Source organism: Sciurus vulgaris (assembly GCF_902686455.1).
Source record: "Sciurus vulgaris genome assembly, chromosome: 3".
Classification (NCBI taxonomy): domain Eukaryota; kingdom Metazoa; phylum Chordata; class Mammalia; order Rodentia; family Sciuridae; genus Sciurus; species Sciurus vulgaris.
In genome coordinates this window covers 17,295,828-17,314,754 of record NC_136463.1, presented here as the reverse complement: position 1 = coordinate 17,314,754, position 18,927 = coordinate 17,295,828, and the positions used below count along the sequence as shown (strand labels likewise).

At 46.8% G+C, this 18,927-nt stretch overlaps 1 protein-coding gene across 3 annotated transcripts in view; it reads left to right on the top strand.

The window, feature by feature from the left end:
- Positions 1-18,927, top strand: part of LOC306658207 (integrin beta-3-like) — a 56,119-nt gene that overhangs the window by 25,454 nt on the left and 11,738 nt on the right. For all 3 annotated transcript variants that reach the window (XM_079134948.1, XM_079134949.1, XM_079134950.1), the window contains exons 4-12: positions 292-544; positions 1,992-2,154; positions 2,755-2,916; positions 4,833-4,928; positions 5,349-5,438; positions 6,558-6,697; positions 7,824-8,248; positions 16,000-16,222; positions 17,130-17,230. In XM_079134948.1, coding sequence (XP_078991074.1) covers positions 292-544; positions 1,992-2,154; positions 2,755-2,916; positions 4,833-4,928; positions 5,349-5,438; positions 6,558-6,697; positions 7,824-8,248; positions 16,000-16,222; positions 17,130-17,230 — 1,653 coding nt within the window. The remainder of the gene's footprint in view (positions 1-291; positions 545-1,991; positions 2,155-2,754; positions 2,917-4,832; positions 4,929-5,348; positions 5,439-6,557; positions 6,698-7,823; positions 8,249-15,999; positions 16,223-17,129; positions 17,231-18,927) is intronic.

Genomic DNA, 18,927 nt, shown 5'->3' with positions numbered 1-18,927 from the left:
CCAAAACTCCTATGACTCAGGATGTCGGGATGATAGAATCTTGGGATCCAGAGGATTAGACAGATGGGGATTTTAAGAGGGTAAAAAAAATCTTACACTGAAAAAGAAGATGTTAAAAACAGGAGGGTCAAGAGTTTGAAAGAGGAATATAATTATAAGGCAGGGAGAAGAGACCAGGGCTTTCAAGTTTAATTGATCAAGCAGTTGCTCCCCCCGCCCCACTATGACTTAATCACTTATTCAATCTTGGAAGGAGAAGAGGAGATAAACTAATATCTTTATGGCTTCCAGATGACTCGAAGAATTTCTCCATCCAAGTGCGGCAGGTGGAGGATTACCCTGTAGACATCTACTACCTAATGGACCTGTCCTACTCCATGAAGGATGATCTGTGGAGCATCCAGAACCTGGGTACCAAGCTGGCCTCCCAAATGCGCAAGCTTACCAGTAACCTGCGGATTGGCTTTGGGGCCTTTGTGGACAAGCCTGTGTCACCATACATGTACATCTCCCCACCAGAGGCACTCAAAAATCCCTGTTATGAGTAAGTCCAGAAACTAGGGAAGCACCCTTCCCGCTTTGTTCCAGGCAGGTCCAAGACCTGGTCCCATTTCTACCTCTAGGGTTGCTTTGTTGGCCGCCTCTGGCCAAACTAGAGCTCCTTTCTACTTTGGTTTTCCCGTCTGACACATGGGCCAGCCTGTGGATCTCTGTTGTGCCAATACAGTCCAAGCCTGATTGGGGGCCTAGAAAGAAAATGTATCAGCTTCTTGGTCTTTGTCACAAGTGTATTGGAGGTAAGAGAGAACAGGAAAGAAATGAGGTCAAAAGCAGAGGGAAATTCATGGATAAGTAAGGAGAGGAACCATGCTTTCCAAAGGCTTGATTTTATTGTCATTATTATTATCATTGAGGGCATGGGTTCTGCAGGGTTAAAATGCAAGAAATTAAATCCTAGAGATATTGAACCCTTTAACAGTGTGTAAATTGATGAATAGAGTGTTTTGTTGTGCTGGGGATTGAGCCTAGGGTCTTGTGCATGGTAGGCAAATGCTGTACCACTGAGCACCCCAGCCCTGCATTTCACACTTGAATTTATGACTGAATGACTTATTTAATTGGTGAAGAGTATGCAAATTCATGTACTATAGTAATTTAAAATGATGGTTACTGAGCCTGACAAGGTATGAATTTGCTTTTTAGTTTTCAAAGTTTTATGATACAGCTTTTTTCTCCCCCAGTAACAAGGCTTAACCACTGAGCCACATCCCTATCCCTTTTTATTTTTTATTTTGAGACAGGGTCTTGTTAAGTTGTTCAGCACCTCCCTAAGTTGCTGAGGCTGGCTTTGAACCTGCAATCCTCCTGCCTCAGCCTTCTGACCCGTGAGATTCCAGATGTGCACCACTGTGCCAGGCTGATACAACTTTTAACCTTCTGTCTGGGTTGTACTTTTTTCCAGAAAATACATCATCTATTAATTAAACAAGCAAACTTAGTCTGAGGACAGCGATGTTCTTGTCTGGGCATGATCTGTCAACTGATTGATGGTTCAGGGACTTTCATTTGCTATACTGTTATAGAGAACTGTTAATTATAAGGTCACAGCAACAACAACTCAAACTTCACTCTGGCTGAATTCCTACTTGCTTGAGCCTCACAGCCATCTTATGGGATATGTGCTATTATGTCCCTGGTTTCCTGGGTTAGGTTTAGAGAGGTATGTTGAAGTTCGCGTGACTAGTAAGTGGGGGAGCTGGGATTTGAACTCAGGCAGTCTGGATTCATAGTTCACCCTCTTTTCTGCTAGGCTAGCTGAAGGTGAGGTTAAGATGAGAGGCTTGGCATCTGAACTGTCTGGGCAATTGTGATTGTGTGGAACTGGCCTGGGCATCCCACAGTCTCTATTAGTCCCATTCGCTTTCCCTTCCAGTTCCTTACTACCCTTTCCTCCAGGGTATCTGCTTAAGTCACCTCTCGTCCCTTCCCAGTATGAAGAATGCCTGTCTGCCTATGTTTGGCTACAAACACGTGCTGACGCTGACAGACCAGGTGACTCGCTTCAATGAGGAAGTGAAGAAGCAGAGTGTGTCGCGGAACCGAGATGCCCCAGAGGGTGGCTTTGATGCCATCGTGCAGGCTGCAGTTTGTGATGTGAGTTTGGAGGGCTCGGGTACCAGGTGTGGTTGGCACAGATCAGAGTGGGGAAGAGGATCACCCTGGGGATTTCTGGTGCAATCTGCGATAAGAACTAAGCTGAACTTTGCACAGCATGAGTAATAAATTGCTTCTGATAGGCAGTTCCTGCTTATATCTACTGCTTGACCAAAAGGGACAACTCTTTGAACCTCACTGATCCCAGATGTTTTCTGGAGAGAACATCTTGCCTTCTCTGAAATTATTTCAAAATCAAGGCTGAGGTAACTTAATCTCAGCAAAATGGGTAGATGTTCAGATAGAATTTCTTCTAGCCCAGCCCAGCTCTAGGTGGGTAACATGACTATCAATGGAAGTTATGTTTGGAGTTGAAGGAGTCATTTGGCTGTTTGAATTAATCAACTATGAGACTATTTATTTTCCTAAGAAAACTCTGAATTAGAAAGCTCTAACTTGGATTCCAAGGGATAGGGCTGAGGTCCTTCTCCAAGATGACTTATCCAGTCCTTCAGGCAGGGGGGTCCTTGAATCTTTGTTCTCTATCAATGATATGGCTGAAGTTGCTTTGTCTCTTTTACCTTTTTTTTTTTTAAACAGGAAAAAATTGGCTGGAGGAATGATGCATCTCATTTACTGGTTTTTACCACTGATGCCAAGACCCATATAGCATTGGATGGAAGACTGGCAGGCATTGTCCAGCCCAATGATGGGCAATGTCATGTTGGCACTGACAACCATTACTCGGCCTCCACTACCATGGTGAGATCTCTGGCACCACCCATGGTCCCTATCGACTATGGCTGCCCTCACCCGGGCAGTCCTTGGATGAGTATGAAAATGATAGCCCTTTTCCTGGGCAGTGAGCAGTTCTAGCCAGCTCCTGCCTCCTGTAACTGGACATCTCCATCCAGAGTTCAACCTGTGCAGCCATTACAGATGCCCTGACTGTGGTCAGCATGATCACTGCTTCCCCTGTCATCCACACCACCAGCAGCATCATGGTATCCAGAATGTGTCCAAAGGACTCTCCCAGGCCTAGCTGGACAACAGGCCTTCCTCCCTGCTCTGTGAAGATGAGCCCCCATTTGGGATACTGTGTTCACTTGTGGTTATTGGGATAAGACATAGGAAAAAGAGACAAAGATCATCAAAAACACAGAGAGCAGGTTCTATAGGGAACCATTAAGGGACTTAAAGTCATTTAGCTTGAAGGAAAGAAGGGCCTGTGATGACTGAGCTAATACACAGGAGCCTTCTTATGAGGTTTTTTTTAAGTTTTAGAAATTAACTATAGGCAATTCATTAAATAAGAGAAGTTTAAATTGAAACAGGAGAGGTCGTAAGCCATAAGATAAACATGCTGGTGCTCAGAGTCCTGATACTTTGGGTGTCTGGGAGGAAGTACAAACTCTTCATCTCTTAAAGATAGTTAATGAGCAACCGTCTTATCAGGTAACTTACAGGTGTCCCTGTGTAAAGGCGGGAGACTGAGCAGGATGCTCTCACGATCTCCCTGCAAGGTCTAGGATTCCATGGGTATGTTTACACTTTACCCCCTCCCCCGTGTAGCTGGAGTTCCTTGGTGTCAGCCATACCCAAGTCAAGGACTACCCTACAATGGCTGAGTCAGCCACCTTGACACTACTCTATGTAAGGAACTGGACCAGGAGCTTAGGGACATAAAAAATACCCTACTCTTAGTGAGTTTTTGGGTTAGCTGAAAGGAAAGGACATATATATTATTAATAACACAAAATGCATGGTGAGTGCTGAATGGGTGGCACAGTTAGTAAGGCTACCGGTATTGGAAGGAGGACAGCTCCTCATGAGCTGGGATGGCCAAGGAAGGCCTCCTGGAGAAGGTAAAACTCAAGCCAATTCCTAAGGATGGAGGTGGCTTACTAAAAGGAAGGCCATTCCAGGTGGGAGGAAGAGTGGAAGAGGACAGGAGGTAAGCAATATTTGGAAAGAAAGGCTGAGACTTCATGGTGGAGGATCACAAGAGCCAGGTGAAGGTGTTTGTCCATTGTTCCAAAATGAGGCGTGACTTTTAGCTGCTTTATGGTTTTACTGCATTAAGTTTGAGTAGGAGGAAAGAGCTTAGTTTTGATGCCACCAGCCTGTAATTTTCATCTGTCTCTGGAGCTCACAGCTGGGTTTGTGCTGCTACTTTACTCTTCTTGCTTACGTATTAGTAAATCATAAAGCAAACAGGTTTATTTGAGCTCATGGTTATTGAGGTGCCACATCTGGTGATGGTCTTCTTGCTGGCAGAGTCCGGAGGCGGTGTGAGCATCACATGGCAAGAGTCAGGGAGCACATGTGTACATGGATGTCTCTTCTGGTCTTTCTCCCTCTTCTTATAAAGCCACCAGGATTCAATCATGGGGCTCCACCCTAATGACCTTATGTAAACCCAGTCCTTTCCCAAAGGCCCTACCTCTAAACACTATGTTTGGATTACGTTTCCACCTTAATACCTCACCATGGGAATCAAATTTCAACACATGAAACCTTGAGGGACGTACTCAGACCATATCCAAACAGTAGCATCTCACTTTGCCTGTGGGGTGAAAAAGTTTTGTTCACAGCCTGAGTTAGCCAAGTTCAAAGGCTCAGAGTCTATTAAGTATGTGAGACTTCTTCATTGACCTCCATGTCCTCCCCCTTTTCAGGATTATCCCTCTCTGGGATTGATGACTGAGAAACTATCTGAGAAAAACATCAATTTGATTTTTGCAGTGACTGAAAATGTAGTCAGTCTCTACCAGGTAACTGTGCCTTTGGGGTTCCCTGGACTGGACCCTGTGATGGCTGGACCTGTCACCAGTTGCTAGCCCAGGGTACTATTGACTAGGGACCCAATAAGGAAAGATCTTTCTTTAACCCATTCCTCAGGAGCTTAAGATTCCTCTCTGTGGCCTTTCCCCTTCAACCTGCAGCCTACTAGTGTTGTGTGTCAATGTCTGTCCTGATGGAGGGAGGTGATTCAGTGCGGGAGGGGTATGAAGGTTTCCTATAATTTTGCTCAGGCCTTGAAAATTGCTACATATATTCCTGGAAGTGACAAATGAAATATCCTATACTTTCCTTCAATCTTCATTTCAAGAATCAGTCTGATTTTGGGGGGTGGCTTTAGGAGATCCTACTTTCCTTCAGTAATCTCTGGATATCTTTACCTTCCTTTCTAGAACTATAGTGAGCTCATCCCAGGGACCACAGTGGGGGTTCTGTCCACTGATTCCAGCAATGTCCTCCAGCTCATTGTTGATGCTTACGGGGTAAGTGTCTTATGCTGGGAATGACCTGCCACTTGGCCACTTGGCTTGGTTTACTGTGCAGCAGGACTCAGATTTGGGAGTCCTGGCTGCCAGTCCACCATGTGGCCTTATTGCCTTCCTCTGGTGCTCTCAGAGGTCAGGTGAGGGCAGACCCTGGGAGGGATGCAGCCTCTGAGCAGGAAATGGCCCAGAAAGGAATGCCAGGCGGGGAGAAGGACAATGAGAGGAGAGTTCAGAGAAGGTGGAAGGAGATAGCCATGGGGATTAGAGGGAGAAGGAGCAAGTGGGGGTCTGAGTGAGGGAAAACTGAGCCCCAACAACAGAGAAAAGAGGGATCCGAGTCATGGGGAAAGTGAGAGCGATTAAAAATTAGATAGAGCCCTGCATGGTGGTACACACCTGTAATCCAGCAGCTGGGGGGGCTGAGGGGATTTGTGAGTTCAAAGCCAGCCTCAGCAACAGTGAGGGGCGAAGCAACTCAGTGAGGTCCTGTCTCTAAATAAAATACAAATTATGGCTGGGGATGTGACTTAGTGGCACAGTGCCCCTGAGTTCAATCCCCGGTACCCTGCCCCCCCAAAAAAAATTAGATAGAGACTGGGCACAATGGCATATGCCTGTAATTCCAGATACTTGGGTGGCCAAGGCAGTTTGAGGTCAGCCTGGATAACTTAGGGAGATCCCGTCTCAATTAAAACGAAAAAGGACTGGGGGTATAGCTTCGTGGAAGAGTGCTTGCCTTGCATGTTCAGGGCCCAGGGTTCAATCCCCAGTACTGGGGGAAAAATTAGGCAGAAAAGTGCCACAAATGAAGGTGACCCATTTTGACACTTCTCTATTGCATGCCTTTGAGGCCTGAGGGAGGGTGTAGCTGGTTCAGATTTCACCGAGACTCATCTGGACACAAGGGGGAACAGAAAGAGGGAGGGGATTACTGGGCAGGAAAGAGCAGGAAACAGGCTCCCAGGGTGCTCCACTAGCTGTCACGTCAACCTCAGCATCTGACTGCCAGGGTTAAGTTCAAGGCCACCTGGTAGATTTTGCTTGGGATGGAATCAGCTCTTGCCCATTTCCTTTCAGCTCATTTCCTTATGTTCTTTTTTTTTTTTTTCTGCTCAGAAAATCCGCTCTAAAGTAGAGCTGGAAGTGCGTGACCTCCCTGAGGAATTGTCTCTATCCTTCAATGCCACCTGCCTCAACAATGAGGTCATCCCGGGCCTCAAGTCTTGTGTGGGACTCAAGATTGGAGATACGGTGAGGTGGGCTGGACAAGGGCTGAAGATGCAGCTCTGACCCTGGCCTGTGCCTGGGAGTGTCTGTGGGCACCCGAGTCCCTTCCCTTCTGGTACCTTCTTCCTGAAGGTTGTTACAAATCAGATGTGTTGGAGCTGCCAACCTTGTCCTGTCGCCTAAGCTGTCTTTATCTGCTAAGTGAACTTCACTGCCATGGTTTCCAAGAACTTCCATTTTGGTTACCTCTGTCTGTATAGGCACATTTGATTGCAAATCAGAATATTTCTTATCTTCAGCCCCTAACCAGCTTCCACCTTCCTCCAAGGCAATGCTTTTCTTTTCTCTACAATGTAGAATGGTGATATCATCTATAAATTTTTATTGAGCACTAACTATGTACCAGGCATTGTTCTATCTGCTGAAGGTTTAATAGCAAATGGAACAGGAAGAATTCTGTCCTCATGGAATTTAAGGATGCAGATGTTCTTTCTGCCTCTCCATATTTTTCCTTATTGGTTGGTTCTCCTCTGCTTCTGCCCCAGGGGCTATGGGTTGGTGGAGGGGAGGGAGGAAGAGAAGGAAATAGATCTCTTGAGCTATCCATCTTTCTATAGAGCTATCTATTGATCTTTCTATCACTCTGTTTTCTAGGCACATGTGCACAAACCCCATGTAAGAAATTTTGACCTGTGATGAAATGTTATGTGGAAATTGAACAGTAGAACCTCAGCTTATGTTTGACGACCCTGTGACACTGTGTGCTGCCAAATTGTGCTTCGTGTGCCTTGCTGATATTATGTAATCAATCTGGCTAGTTTAGCTGGTCAGGGCAGAGTGGTCACAAGATCACTGGTTCTGTTCTTCTTGAGCTGGTTTATTTCACATGTGTGGAAACAGGCTTCTCTTTCTTGACTGAAAACATGTCTCTGTGTTCAGCCAGATATGTCACAATGGCACAGCTACCCTATGTTCTTGTTTTTGCTTTGTAGAGTTTGGTAGTGGGAAGGCTGAGGAACTCTAGACCACAGGAGGATTAGACACCCAATGTGGGTACTCCTTGGCAGGGCAGGGAATAGCTGCTTCTCTTCGGGGGCCTGAGTGTTAACTGGGACACTTTCATCTGAATCCCATCTGGCCTTCCATCCAGGTGAGCTTCAGTATTGAGGCCAAGGTGCGCGGCTGCCCCCAGGAAAAGGAGAAGTCCTTTACCATAAAGCCTGTGGGCTTCAAGGACAGCCTCACTGTCCAGGTCACCTTCGACTGCGACTGCACCTGCCAGGCCTACGCCGAGCCTTACAGCCGCCGCTGCAACAATGGCAATGGGACCTTCGAGTGTGGGGTGTGCCGCTGTGGGCCCGGTTGGCTCGGGTCCCACTGCGAGTGCTCAGAAGAGGACTACCGCCCGTCTCAGCAGGATGAGTGCAGCCCCAAGGAGGGCCAGCCCGTCTGCAGCCAGCGGGGCGAGTGCCTCTGCGGCCAGTGCGTCTGCCACAGCAGTGACTTTGGCAAGATCACCGGCAAATACTGCGAATGCGACGATTTCTCCTGTGTCCGCTACAAGGGGGAGATGTGCTCAGGTGAGTGGAAGGCAGGCCCGGCGACGCTCCACTTAGCAGCGTGGCTAAACGTGCGCATGCGCCGGTAGCTCCAGAAACAGGCGGGGCGGGCAGAGCTGCCCAGACGGTGTTCCACGGCCAGGGCTGAAGAGCAGACGGGGGAAGGTGGCGGATTGATCTTTTCCTTTGCTTATAGGATACGAGAAAGCTAAAACCAGCCTCTGCTCCTGAGGGCGTCTCTCCTACCTGGAATAGGGTAGGAAAGAGTGGGGAAACTTCACGGAAAAGATAGATAGATAGATAGATAGATAGATAGATATAGATGATATAGATAGATAGATATAGATATAGGCTCTTTTCTTTCCTCTGCCTACTCTGGCAATGTTTAAGTTCCTGATCTTTTTGAGTATAGGGACTAACACCTTTTCTGCTAAAAAAAAAAAAATCACTGAGTGATGATGATTAAATATTTAGAATAGACAGAAAATACGTATCAGAACATATAGATAGTAAAGTTAGTAAAGTTAGTAATAAGTTAGTAATAATTTTACATGAATTTATGTTTCAAGAGACTTGGAAAATTGTATATGCAAGACTTTGGAGCATATTTAATGAACTAATATGCTTAGGACAATGTCTGGAGGATGGTGCGCTTAAGTGTTAGACCTATTTTGGTACCTCTGTTGCAATTGGCATTGTTGCTTTTATTTTCTTTTATGTTTTTAAACTATTACTTTCGAGATGCCACATCTACCTTATTCAGTATGGTAACCACTAGCTACACGAGGCTGTTTAAATTAATTGAGACTGAACATATATTTAGCTCTTTTGTCAGTAACCTTGAGTGGCTAGTGGTGAGTGTGTTTGCACAGATATAAAACAATTCAACAGGGCAGAAAGTTCTACTGGATAGGGTCACCATAGAGCGTTCCTGGCTACAAACTGGGGTGTATCATTTTGAGTCCTTCTACCTGCTGAATGATGAACTGTCCTCACTACAAAATTCATTAAAATCTTGAAGCCTACCAATAATCTCAAACTGGTTTCTCCCTGCCCTAAAGACCACTTCTGGGGTACTTGTCCAGCTAGAAGTTAAGCTAATACTTTATCTGTAGATATGCTGGCAACAATTTCAGAGGGCAAATGAGCAATGTGGGTTTTTTCTTGGGCTTTGGAGATGGATTTTTGCTGGGTCATAATTATCTTAGTTTAATCATTTTTGCAACGGACTGCAGACATTTGCATGTTGGTTGGAACTGGTTTATGGTTATGTTTTTATGGCCAGTTGAACATAGAGGTTATAGTTGCTTCCTATGATGATCTATGTCCCAGACTAGCTTCATCTGCGTTGGAGTTTAACCAGCTGAACTAATTGACACAAATGTTCACTTTAACATTAACCTTGGCCCTTAAAAAAGCCTGATTAGAAAGATAAATCCGTGTCATTCTACAGCGTGCCCTGGAAACATAAAAGCGACTCCTTTTCTTATTTATTTATTTATTACTTCTTTTTAGTTACATATCACATTAGGCTTCATTTTGGCATGATTATAAGAGCATGGATTATAATTTGCCCTCACTCGGTCCCCTTTTCACTGTTCTTCCCTTTCCCATTCCTTTCCCTCTCTGTACTGATCTTTCTGCTATTTAATTAGAGTTTTTGTTTTAATTAGTGCCTTGTGGAGATACAATAATGAGATTCACTGAAGTGTATGTATGTATGTACACAGGAAAGTTAGGGCAGAATCATTCCCCTGTTCTTTGCTTATCCCATCCCTTCTCTCTCCACCTTGATCTCCTTTCTGTACTCCACTGATCTTTCTTCTATTTTGTTGAAACACTTCCCTTTTCTTTTTCTTCCCTGCCACCCCCGCCCCTTATTTTGACTTTCTGGGTCTTGCTTATTAACACTTAGCACCTGTTCTTCAGGTCTGTCCATTTACTGGCAAATGCTATAATTTCATTCTTCTTTATGACTGAGTAATACTCCATTGTGTATATATACCACATCTTAAAAAAGTCATTAATCTGTTGATGGGTGCCTAGGTTGGTTCCATAGCTTGGCTATTGTGAATTGTGCTGCTATAAACATTGATATGACTGCATCTGTATAGTATGCTGATTTTAGATCTTTTGGATATATGACAAGGAGTGGGATAGCTGGGTCATATGGTGGCTCCATTCCTAGTTTTTCGAGGAATCTCCATACTGCTTTCCATAGTGGTTGCACCAATTTGCAGTCACACCAACAATGTATGAGTGTACCTTTTCCCCCTGCATCCTTGCCAACACATTATTATTTGTATTCTTGATAATTGCCATTCTAATTGGAGTTGAAACACTGTTTCCCCTATTTATGGCAAAAAAATCTGAGAGAGGGGTTGGAGGAAAATGATACCAATATTAGAGAGATTGGTGGGGGAGAGAGAGAGATCAGGTGCTCAAAAATGAAAACATATAATGACAATTTGAATTAGGGGGTAAGGCAGGAATTTCAGCTCATTTTAATATTTAATAGTACTTACATCATATTGAAAGTATCAAAGGAAATGGGCAAGTTTGGAGTGGGAGATCCAAGGGGAGAAGGTTAGAACTGAGAGCCAGGGCGGTTGCTGCGGGAGAGGCCTGCAGGTGGCCTGCTAGGGGCACCCCTGCTTCTCTTCTGGGGCTTGGTCTGTTGTGAGGCGCTGCGGGAGGGATTGCAGCCAGAGTGTGTTTCCTTTGGCTGATGGCCCTACTGAAGCCAGAAAAGAAAGCTGCCCGGGTCAGAAGCCCTGGTTCCTGCCTATGTGGATGCAGGAACAGCTCATCCTCGGTACACTCCAGTCCAATCCATGGGGGAACCTGGGTGTCCTCAGCAGCCTCCCTCTACCACTTCTTGCCAGGGCGTCAGGTGCTGGCCAGCCTCACATCTGGACCCTGCAGTGCTGTCATCACATCCTCAGTAACAGGACTCGGGGTGCACGTTCATCCTGCACCTGCTCCGTGCCAGCATTTGGTCCATAGGGGTGAATCAGGGGTCAGATGCACAATTCCTGCCTCTCAGAGCTATAGCCCAGCTTGTCATTGCCCCTTATCAGAGTTCTTGGCCCTGTCGCCTGTTCTTTGCTGCAATCAGGGGCTCGTGAGGCAGGACTGATGTGACTTGGCCATTTTCCTAGCCCCTGGCCACTGATCATGGCAGCTGGTTTCCGGGCCTACTCCCTCCCTACTGTAGGAGTGGTCTGCAGTGTTGCCCACCATCAGCACCCCTGCCTTACCCATTGGGGAGTGCAGCCTTTCCCTCAAGGTGGTTTTTTTTTTTTGGGGGGGGGGGGGCATACACCAGGCAAGTGCCCACTGAGTCACATCCCCAGACCTCAAGGTTCTTTTCCACTCGCTGCCTCTATCAGGCACCCTGTGTGAACAGGTTCTGTGCTGTGGAGCAGGATAGAGAGGTGTTAATAAGAGCTTTGTGCTTCATTCACTTACCTAAGCATAATTCACAGCATGAGGCAGAATCTGGCAGATCTGTCACTGGTCCTGGGGGCGTCTTATAGGAATCTGCCCCATAGGACTCCACCCTGGGGAGACTCGCTGTGGATAGGGGAGGCCTGGGCAGTTTCACGGAGGAGGTGGGACGTGTGATAAGTCTCAAAGGAAGGCTGGGTCATAAAGGAGTGGAACAATGAGTCAGCCGGAAGTCCAGCCACGCAGGGAGGGTGATCACAGTCCCTCTGACCTGCTCCCCAGCGCTCTTCCTTCTTCCCTGCCTCCCTCTCTTCCACTCATTTCTGGTCTGTCTCCCTCCTCTGACTTTCCTGTGAACCCAGGATAGCCTCCCTTTTGGAGGGGTGCCAATCCTCTGACATTACCACACTGTGGTTGCCTTTTAAGGGCTGACTCTACCAGGGCTTGGGGGTCAGCCTGCTGGCTCTGACTGCCCACTTCCACTCCCAGCCTCACTCCCTGGCTGGCCCTGCAGATCATCTTGTCAAAGATCACTTTGTTTTGCCTCACAAAGGAAACACTGTGGGACAAGGGTTTCTGAGGAGGCCGAGGCCTCTGAGTGCCGCCAAACCACTGTAGTGTCGGTCTTTTCCCAACCAGGAGCTGTGGCCAAAAGCAAGGCATAGTGGACACCCTGGGGCCCCACTCTGGTGGCAGGGACACCCATCCCCCAGCTGCTGTGAGGGTTGACTGGTAATAGCTCACAGCTGTCCTTTCTCTGCAGCCTTGCCCTGGGCCGACAGGAACTGCCTCTCCCTCAGGCATGGGGCAAGGCCAGTCCCTTTGCCTCAAGGTGGGCCTGGCTCTATGGTGCCATTCATGCTCCAGAGCCCACAGTGGACTCAGGCTGAAAGCAGTCTCTGTCTGAGACCATATTCCTGCTGGCTTTTGCCTCTTGCCCTAGACTACTTCCCTTCCTCCTTTCCACTTCCCCAGTGAGTCTCTTGAACAAGAATCCTCACCACACGCTGTCCTTCTAGGGAACCCAACCTCAAGACTCAGTGGCTGTCTGCCTTCCCCACCCTCCTGCCATCCCAGACCTCCGGATATACATGGCAGCTGGCCTTGTGTTCCCTATCCTTCCTGGGAAACAGACCTCTTTCCAAGGCAGCAAAAACTGAGTCATATTTTATTTGTGCCTTTATTTATTTTTGGTATGTTTGAGTCTTGAATGCCAGTGTGGTTACTAGAGGGTGGTTCTGGGGTCATGGGCAAAGGGACCCACAGGGGCCAAGGGACACTGGTTGCACCCTGTGGGGTCATTGGAGGCATAGGTGCCAGCTAGTTCAGGCTCAGTACCATCCCTCCTCCACCTCCTTGGGGCCACCTACTCACAAAGTGATGTGGCTTCCAGAGCAATTCAGGTTACTTCCCCTTTGCCCCTGCCTTTCTTCTGATAACAATCAGATTTTTATTATGCTTCTTCCTGATTTAGAATTCTGGAGAATGAGTCACCTTCTGTGGGGTTTAGGAGCCAACTTTTAAAGTCTTGTAAAATGAATATCAGGGGGATGCAGTTAATGAATTTGAATGATTGCCGTTAAGCAGTCTGAACCCTGACCCCAGGCTCCCTTCCATTCCTACACTCGGTAGTGAGGTGAACAGATCTCCCCACCAGGGCTGAGAGCTCTTTGCAATGCTATAATAATATAACACAGGGCATAGCTTGGTTGATATGTATGGGTTTTCCAGAAATTTGACTAGGCTGTAAGCTCCATGGTAGAAGGGACTTTGCCTTATTCATTGCTGAGTCTCCAGTGCCCACCATGTGGTAACTATTTGTTGAATGAATGAATGAATGGATAAGTGAACATTGATTGTGTGCCTACTCTGTAGCAGATTTGATGATAATCAGTTACTGGAAAAATTAATGTGGCCTATTCTCTCCCATCAAGGAGCTCACAATTTAGAAAGAGAAATAGGAAAGCAAATGGGCATAAAATAAGGACAGAAGGAGCAGTGGAAGAACACAGGAGCAGACAGTTGATTCTGTCTGAGGAGGTCAGAAAAAAGTTGCTGAGTGAATAAACATTTGAGTTGGGCCTTTGAGGTTGAGTAGGAGTTTGGTAGTGGTCACAGGCTGAAAGGACACTCTAGGAGAGGGAACAGCCTGAACAGGAATGCAAGGAAATAAGGATAGTGGAGAAAATGAATACCTCTGTGTGATAGCTAACGTGTGGAAAGGTCAGGTGGGTGATGAAGTATGTGGAGCTCACTGTAAAAGTCTTATGTGTTTGCTGAAGACGCTGGACTTAATCCTTTAGGCAGTATGGAGCCTTTGCAGGTCCAAGGATGTTAAACGTTCTACAGCGTACAGGATGCCCCTCAAAACAACGAGCTGTCAAAAAGCACCAAGTGTTAGAAACCAAAAAAGGAGAATCGTGGATACAGAGGAAGGGTGGATTGAATTGAGGATGACCTGGAAAAGGAGAGATAATTAGAATTGTCTAGCGATGGGACCAAGTAGGGACCAGGGATGGAAACATCCTCAATGAGGCCCACAAACACAGCAGTGAGACATTTCCTTCTTGTGCCATCCACTCAAATAGTTCAGTAAATCTGAATTCCTAAAATGTTCTCTTCTAGTAGTTTTTCACTGGTATCAAGCCCAGTTACTGGACTTTTCTGCACGTCTCAATTGGTCAAATTTAGCCAGTTGAACTCCATCTTTTACTTTTACTTACTCCATTTTCTCTATATGTTATGGCAGTCTTCTGGAAAAACCATATGAGTATAAATATGGAAAAGCATTATTTATAATACTGCATAGAGGCTGAGCACTCGGGATCTAAAGTCAGAGTAATGGAGAGATGTTTGACTAAGTGCCACCTATGATCTATGAGCCCTGCTCCTGCTACTTACAAGTTGTGTGGCCTTGGATGGGTTACTTAACCTCTTTGATACTACAGGGTTATAAGAAATGAGTAAGATAACATATTGAAGAACTTGACACTTATTAAATGCTCAACAAATGTTCTTGGGCATTATTACCCTTGTAGTGGTTTTTGTTCCACTGGAAAGATTTGCTTCCTTGGTTGCTTTGGAACACAGATGTAGTTCTTTTGTCTAAATGCTTTCTAAGACCTTCCTACTATGCTGCCAAGGCACCCTATTCTGTACTGAGAAGAGAACCAGCACAAGAAAGACAAGATGTATGGGTGATGTTGGAGACAGTTGAACTGTGTCTGCAACTCAAAAGCAATTGATTGTGGAGAATATATCTGCAAATTTTGAGTGCAGAGGAGGAACAAGGATGAGCCAGCAGAGGCTTGGCAAAGGCCACTGGGCTATGCAAGGTCATTGCTAATGATTGTCTATACTGCTCTCCTCAGGAAAATCTTGCTTCTTTTGTTCTCTGCTGTCTTTTCTCTGTGGCATTCCCGGGATTTAGTTAAGAGCTCTGGCCTTCAGCAAGCTGGGAGGTAGGCTACATTTGCTCTTTCTGCTTACTCGACTCCATTGGCTGACTCCATGGGCTCTTGGTACCTTTTGTCTGCCCCTTGGACGCCCCCATGCCTTGGGGCACTCTGCGTATCTTCCCTTCCCTGTGCTTGGGGTATCTCGAGTCCTCCGTGGCCCCTGTGTCGAGGTTTTCCTGTCTTGTGCATGCTTTCTCAGATCCCTGCTGCTCACCTCTCAGGGTGGCACTGAGCCGATTTGAGAAACAGAATAACAGACATCTGTGGCTGAGTTGTTAGTGGAGGGACCAGCTCTTCAAATTGGAGCCTATGTTGGTGTCTAACCCAGCTGGGAAAAGATAGTGATGGCAAGGGTAGACTCCTCAGGTCTGGCGGGAGAGAGAAGCAGCCTGTGCCAGGTCAAAGGGAAGTAGTTTGGGGCCTGAGGGTCACTTTGCTGTCATTAGGCCATATTATCCAGGCTTCTGGGTACCCTCTGTTGTTGCAGGCTGTGGCTCCAGGCTGTTGCTCAGTGCTGTGCCACTTCTCAAGGCTGAAGAGCTGCTTTGTTCTCAGACTGGAAGCTGGTAGAGAAGGCAGAGGGATTCAAGGGCAAGAGAAAGGGTGGGAATCTTGGGAGGAGACTCAGCTCTGGAGACTCCTTTGCTCTGCAGGGACTCAGACCAAGACCTGCCACACCTTGGAACACCCAGAAAGCCAAGTTTGTCCCCATTGGGTAGGGTTCCCCTCACAGTGAGCCAGCGCCCTGCTGATCTGGAGGATCATCATCTGTCTGGCTGGGAGAGAGGGGTGGCAGTTTGTGGCAGGCTTCCATGGGAGTGGGACGATCACTAGCTGACCCACCCTTGGGCTGTGTGCTTTCAGGGCACGGCCAGTGCAGCTGTGGGGACTGCCTGTGTGACTCCGACTGGACTGGCTACTACTGCAACTGCACCACACGCACCGACACCTGCATGTCCAGCAATGGGCTGCTGTGTAGCGGCCGGGGCAAGTGTGAATGTGGCAGCTGCATCTGCATCCAGCCAGGCTCCTACGGGGACACTTGTGAGAAATGTCCCACTTGCCCGGATGCCTGCACCTTTAAGAAGTGAGTGGGCAGTTTGGAGAGAGTTGGGAGTCTGGGAGCGGGGAGAGAGTCCCCTGGACTAGAATCCCCAACTCTTAAGGTTCTACCTCTTACTCCCCGAAGCTTTAGGGAGAAGAGTTTGCTCCTGCCCAATAGCTTCTCTCCTCTCTGGGGAGTTGGAGGTACAGACAACTGTAAGGGGCTGAAGTAGCACTAGCTGGACTCCAGTTGGAGCAAACTCTCTCCTAGGGTGGCATCCTGAATACTACTGAGTTCAGGAAGGAAGGCTCAACCAGGTATGCTCTGGAACATTCCAGTGCTGATGTTCTGAGTCTGTGGGAGTTGCAGGGCTGGAGCTGTGGAGGACACTGTGGAGCAGGGGCAGCTCACACACTTCACCTGCTGGTGGGACAGAGGAAGCCCAACTCCAGAGAGCTGCCATTCTTCTTCCACTTAAGCAGGATGGAGTCATGGCGTGCACCTGTGCAGCTAGCCATACAGGGCCCACGCTGGGAAGGGCCTTTGCATGTTGTGTTGTCACTGTTCTTAGTAATTTCTGAACAAAAATTTCATTTTGTACTGGCCCCCAAAATTTTGTGACTTTAAGGCTCCCTGAAGTGTGTAGAGCTCACATATCCTAGATGGGACATGAAGAAGCTTAACAAAGAACCTGGGACCTCTGGCTGTCAGGTTCTGCCTTGGGTGAGGAGGACACCTTTACTCCTGAACCCCACACTTGACTATTTGGGCCCCAGGATGATCTTTCAGGGTGTGTGTGTGTGTGTGTGTGTGTGTGTGTGTGTGTGTTGTGTTTTCAAATTTTTTAAACTGAGGAGCAGCTTTCTGGGTACCTGGAGGTCAGAGATGCACTGGGACATGCCTCGGTTGCTCCTCCCTTGTTTTAATTGCTCTGTCCTCTCTCCTTTAGGGAGTGTGTGGAGTGTAAGAAGTTTGACCGGGGAGTCCTTCATGAGGAAAACACCTGTACCCGTTATTGCCGTGACGAGATCGAGTCTGTGAAAGAGCTTAGTAAGTTCAGCAGGCCTCAGTGCCTCACACATCTTGGTTCTAAATGTTTCCACTTCAGTCCCAGAACCTGTCCAACACCCATCTATAAAGTGGAAGAGCAATTCCTGCTTCAAGAACCATCATGTAGGCCTGATGTACAGCAGGCACGAAATGAAGCTAGCTTTCTTGGGAGACCTCCTTTGTCCCTTCTAATGTGTCCAGCAGGCCTTCCCATTTTTGATTCCTGAAGCCCACAGACTCAGCAAAAACCTGTGTATAACTTGTAAAGGGTGTATAAGTTGGGCACCCCTAACTTCACCCCACCCCCAAAGAAAGGAAGATAATGTACCCCAAATAGGGAAACTGAGGTACAGATCTGGGAAATAGTCACCTATGATGGTCATCACCATAGCCTAATAGGCTAGTGAGCATTTGCCTGGTTCACTTTATTAAATGTTAAGCAGGGGCTGGGGAGATAGCTCAGTCGGTACAGTGCTTGCCTTGTAAGCACAAGGCCCTGGGTTCCATCCCCAGCACCCAGAAAAAAAAAAAAAAAAATGTTAATCAATGCCTAGGCTGGTGTGGAGGGAATCCTTCACCCTTATGGTCATTACCAAAATCTCTTTATCCCGAAGCCCTTTTGGCTTTCTGGGATCCCCCTCAGATAAGACAGGAATACAAACAGTGGGGAACAAAATTCTTGCCTGCAGTTATTTTTCTTTGTACTTCATCTTGACTTTAAAGATGATCTTCATTGCTGCCAGCACATCTGATGTGGTTATCTGGGCCAGTGAGGCACTGGTGGTGCCAGGGAGATACAGTCTCTCTGGAGATAGCAATCTCCCACAAAGGCAGGAAATGTGTTTTCAGCGAGAGCCCTAGTGAGACAGCCAGGCATCAGCTTTTGGTGGGAGTGTTATGGAAAACAGCCAGCTTTCTGAACCTTTTGGCCCAGAAGTGGGCTGGGGGGGAGTTGGTGATTGGGGGATTGAGTTTGAAGAGGGAGTTTTTCCTCTGGAGGAGACTACACTTCTATGATTAGCCCAGAGGGAAGGTATGCTAAGACGTCAAGGTATTTTTTTTTTTTTTTTTTTGCGGTGCTGGGGATCGAACCCAGGGCCTTGTGCTTGCAAGGCAAGCACTCTACCCACTGAGCTATCTCCCCAGCCCCAAGGTATTTTTATCATCTAGACCAGGTGAGCATTAGTTGATAAGCATTTCTTTACCCACCTCCTTCACTACCATAATAATCATAAAGGTAAACGCTCACATATAGGAAATTTTATAACTTATGAAAATTATAAAAGCATCTTTCATACATGTTACATATTGTTCTCCAGACCTAATGAAGTAGAACTATAGTACTATTGTTATTTTTATTTTGTTAATGAGGAAACTGAGTCTCAAGAAAATCACCTTGCCCACAGAAGGGAATCCTGCATTGAGAACTGAATCCTGAGATCTTTACTCTTTCCCTTGTGCTGAGGGACCAGCACTGATGGCCTGTTGACTTCAGGTCCACTGGATGTATTTTTTTTTAAATATTTTTTTAGTTGTTTATGGACCTTTTATTTATTCATATGTGGTGCTGAGAATTGAACCCAGTGCCTCATGCATGCCAGGCAAGCCCTCTACCACTGGGTTATAACACCAGCCCTCCACTGATGTGTTTTGTGAGTCATGTTCTGGTCCCTCTCCATCACTTATTTGCAGTGGAA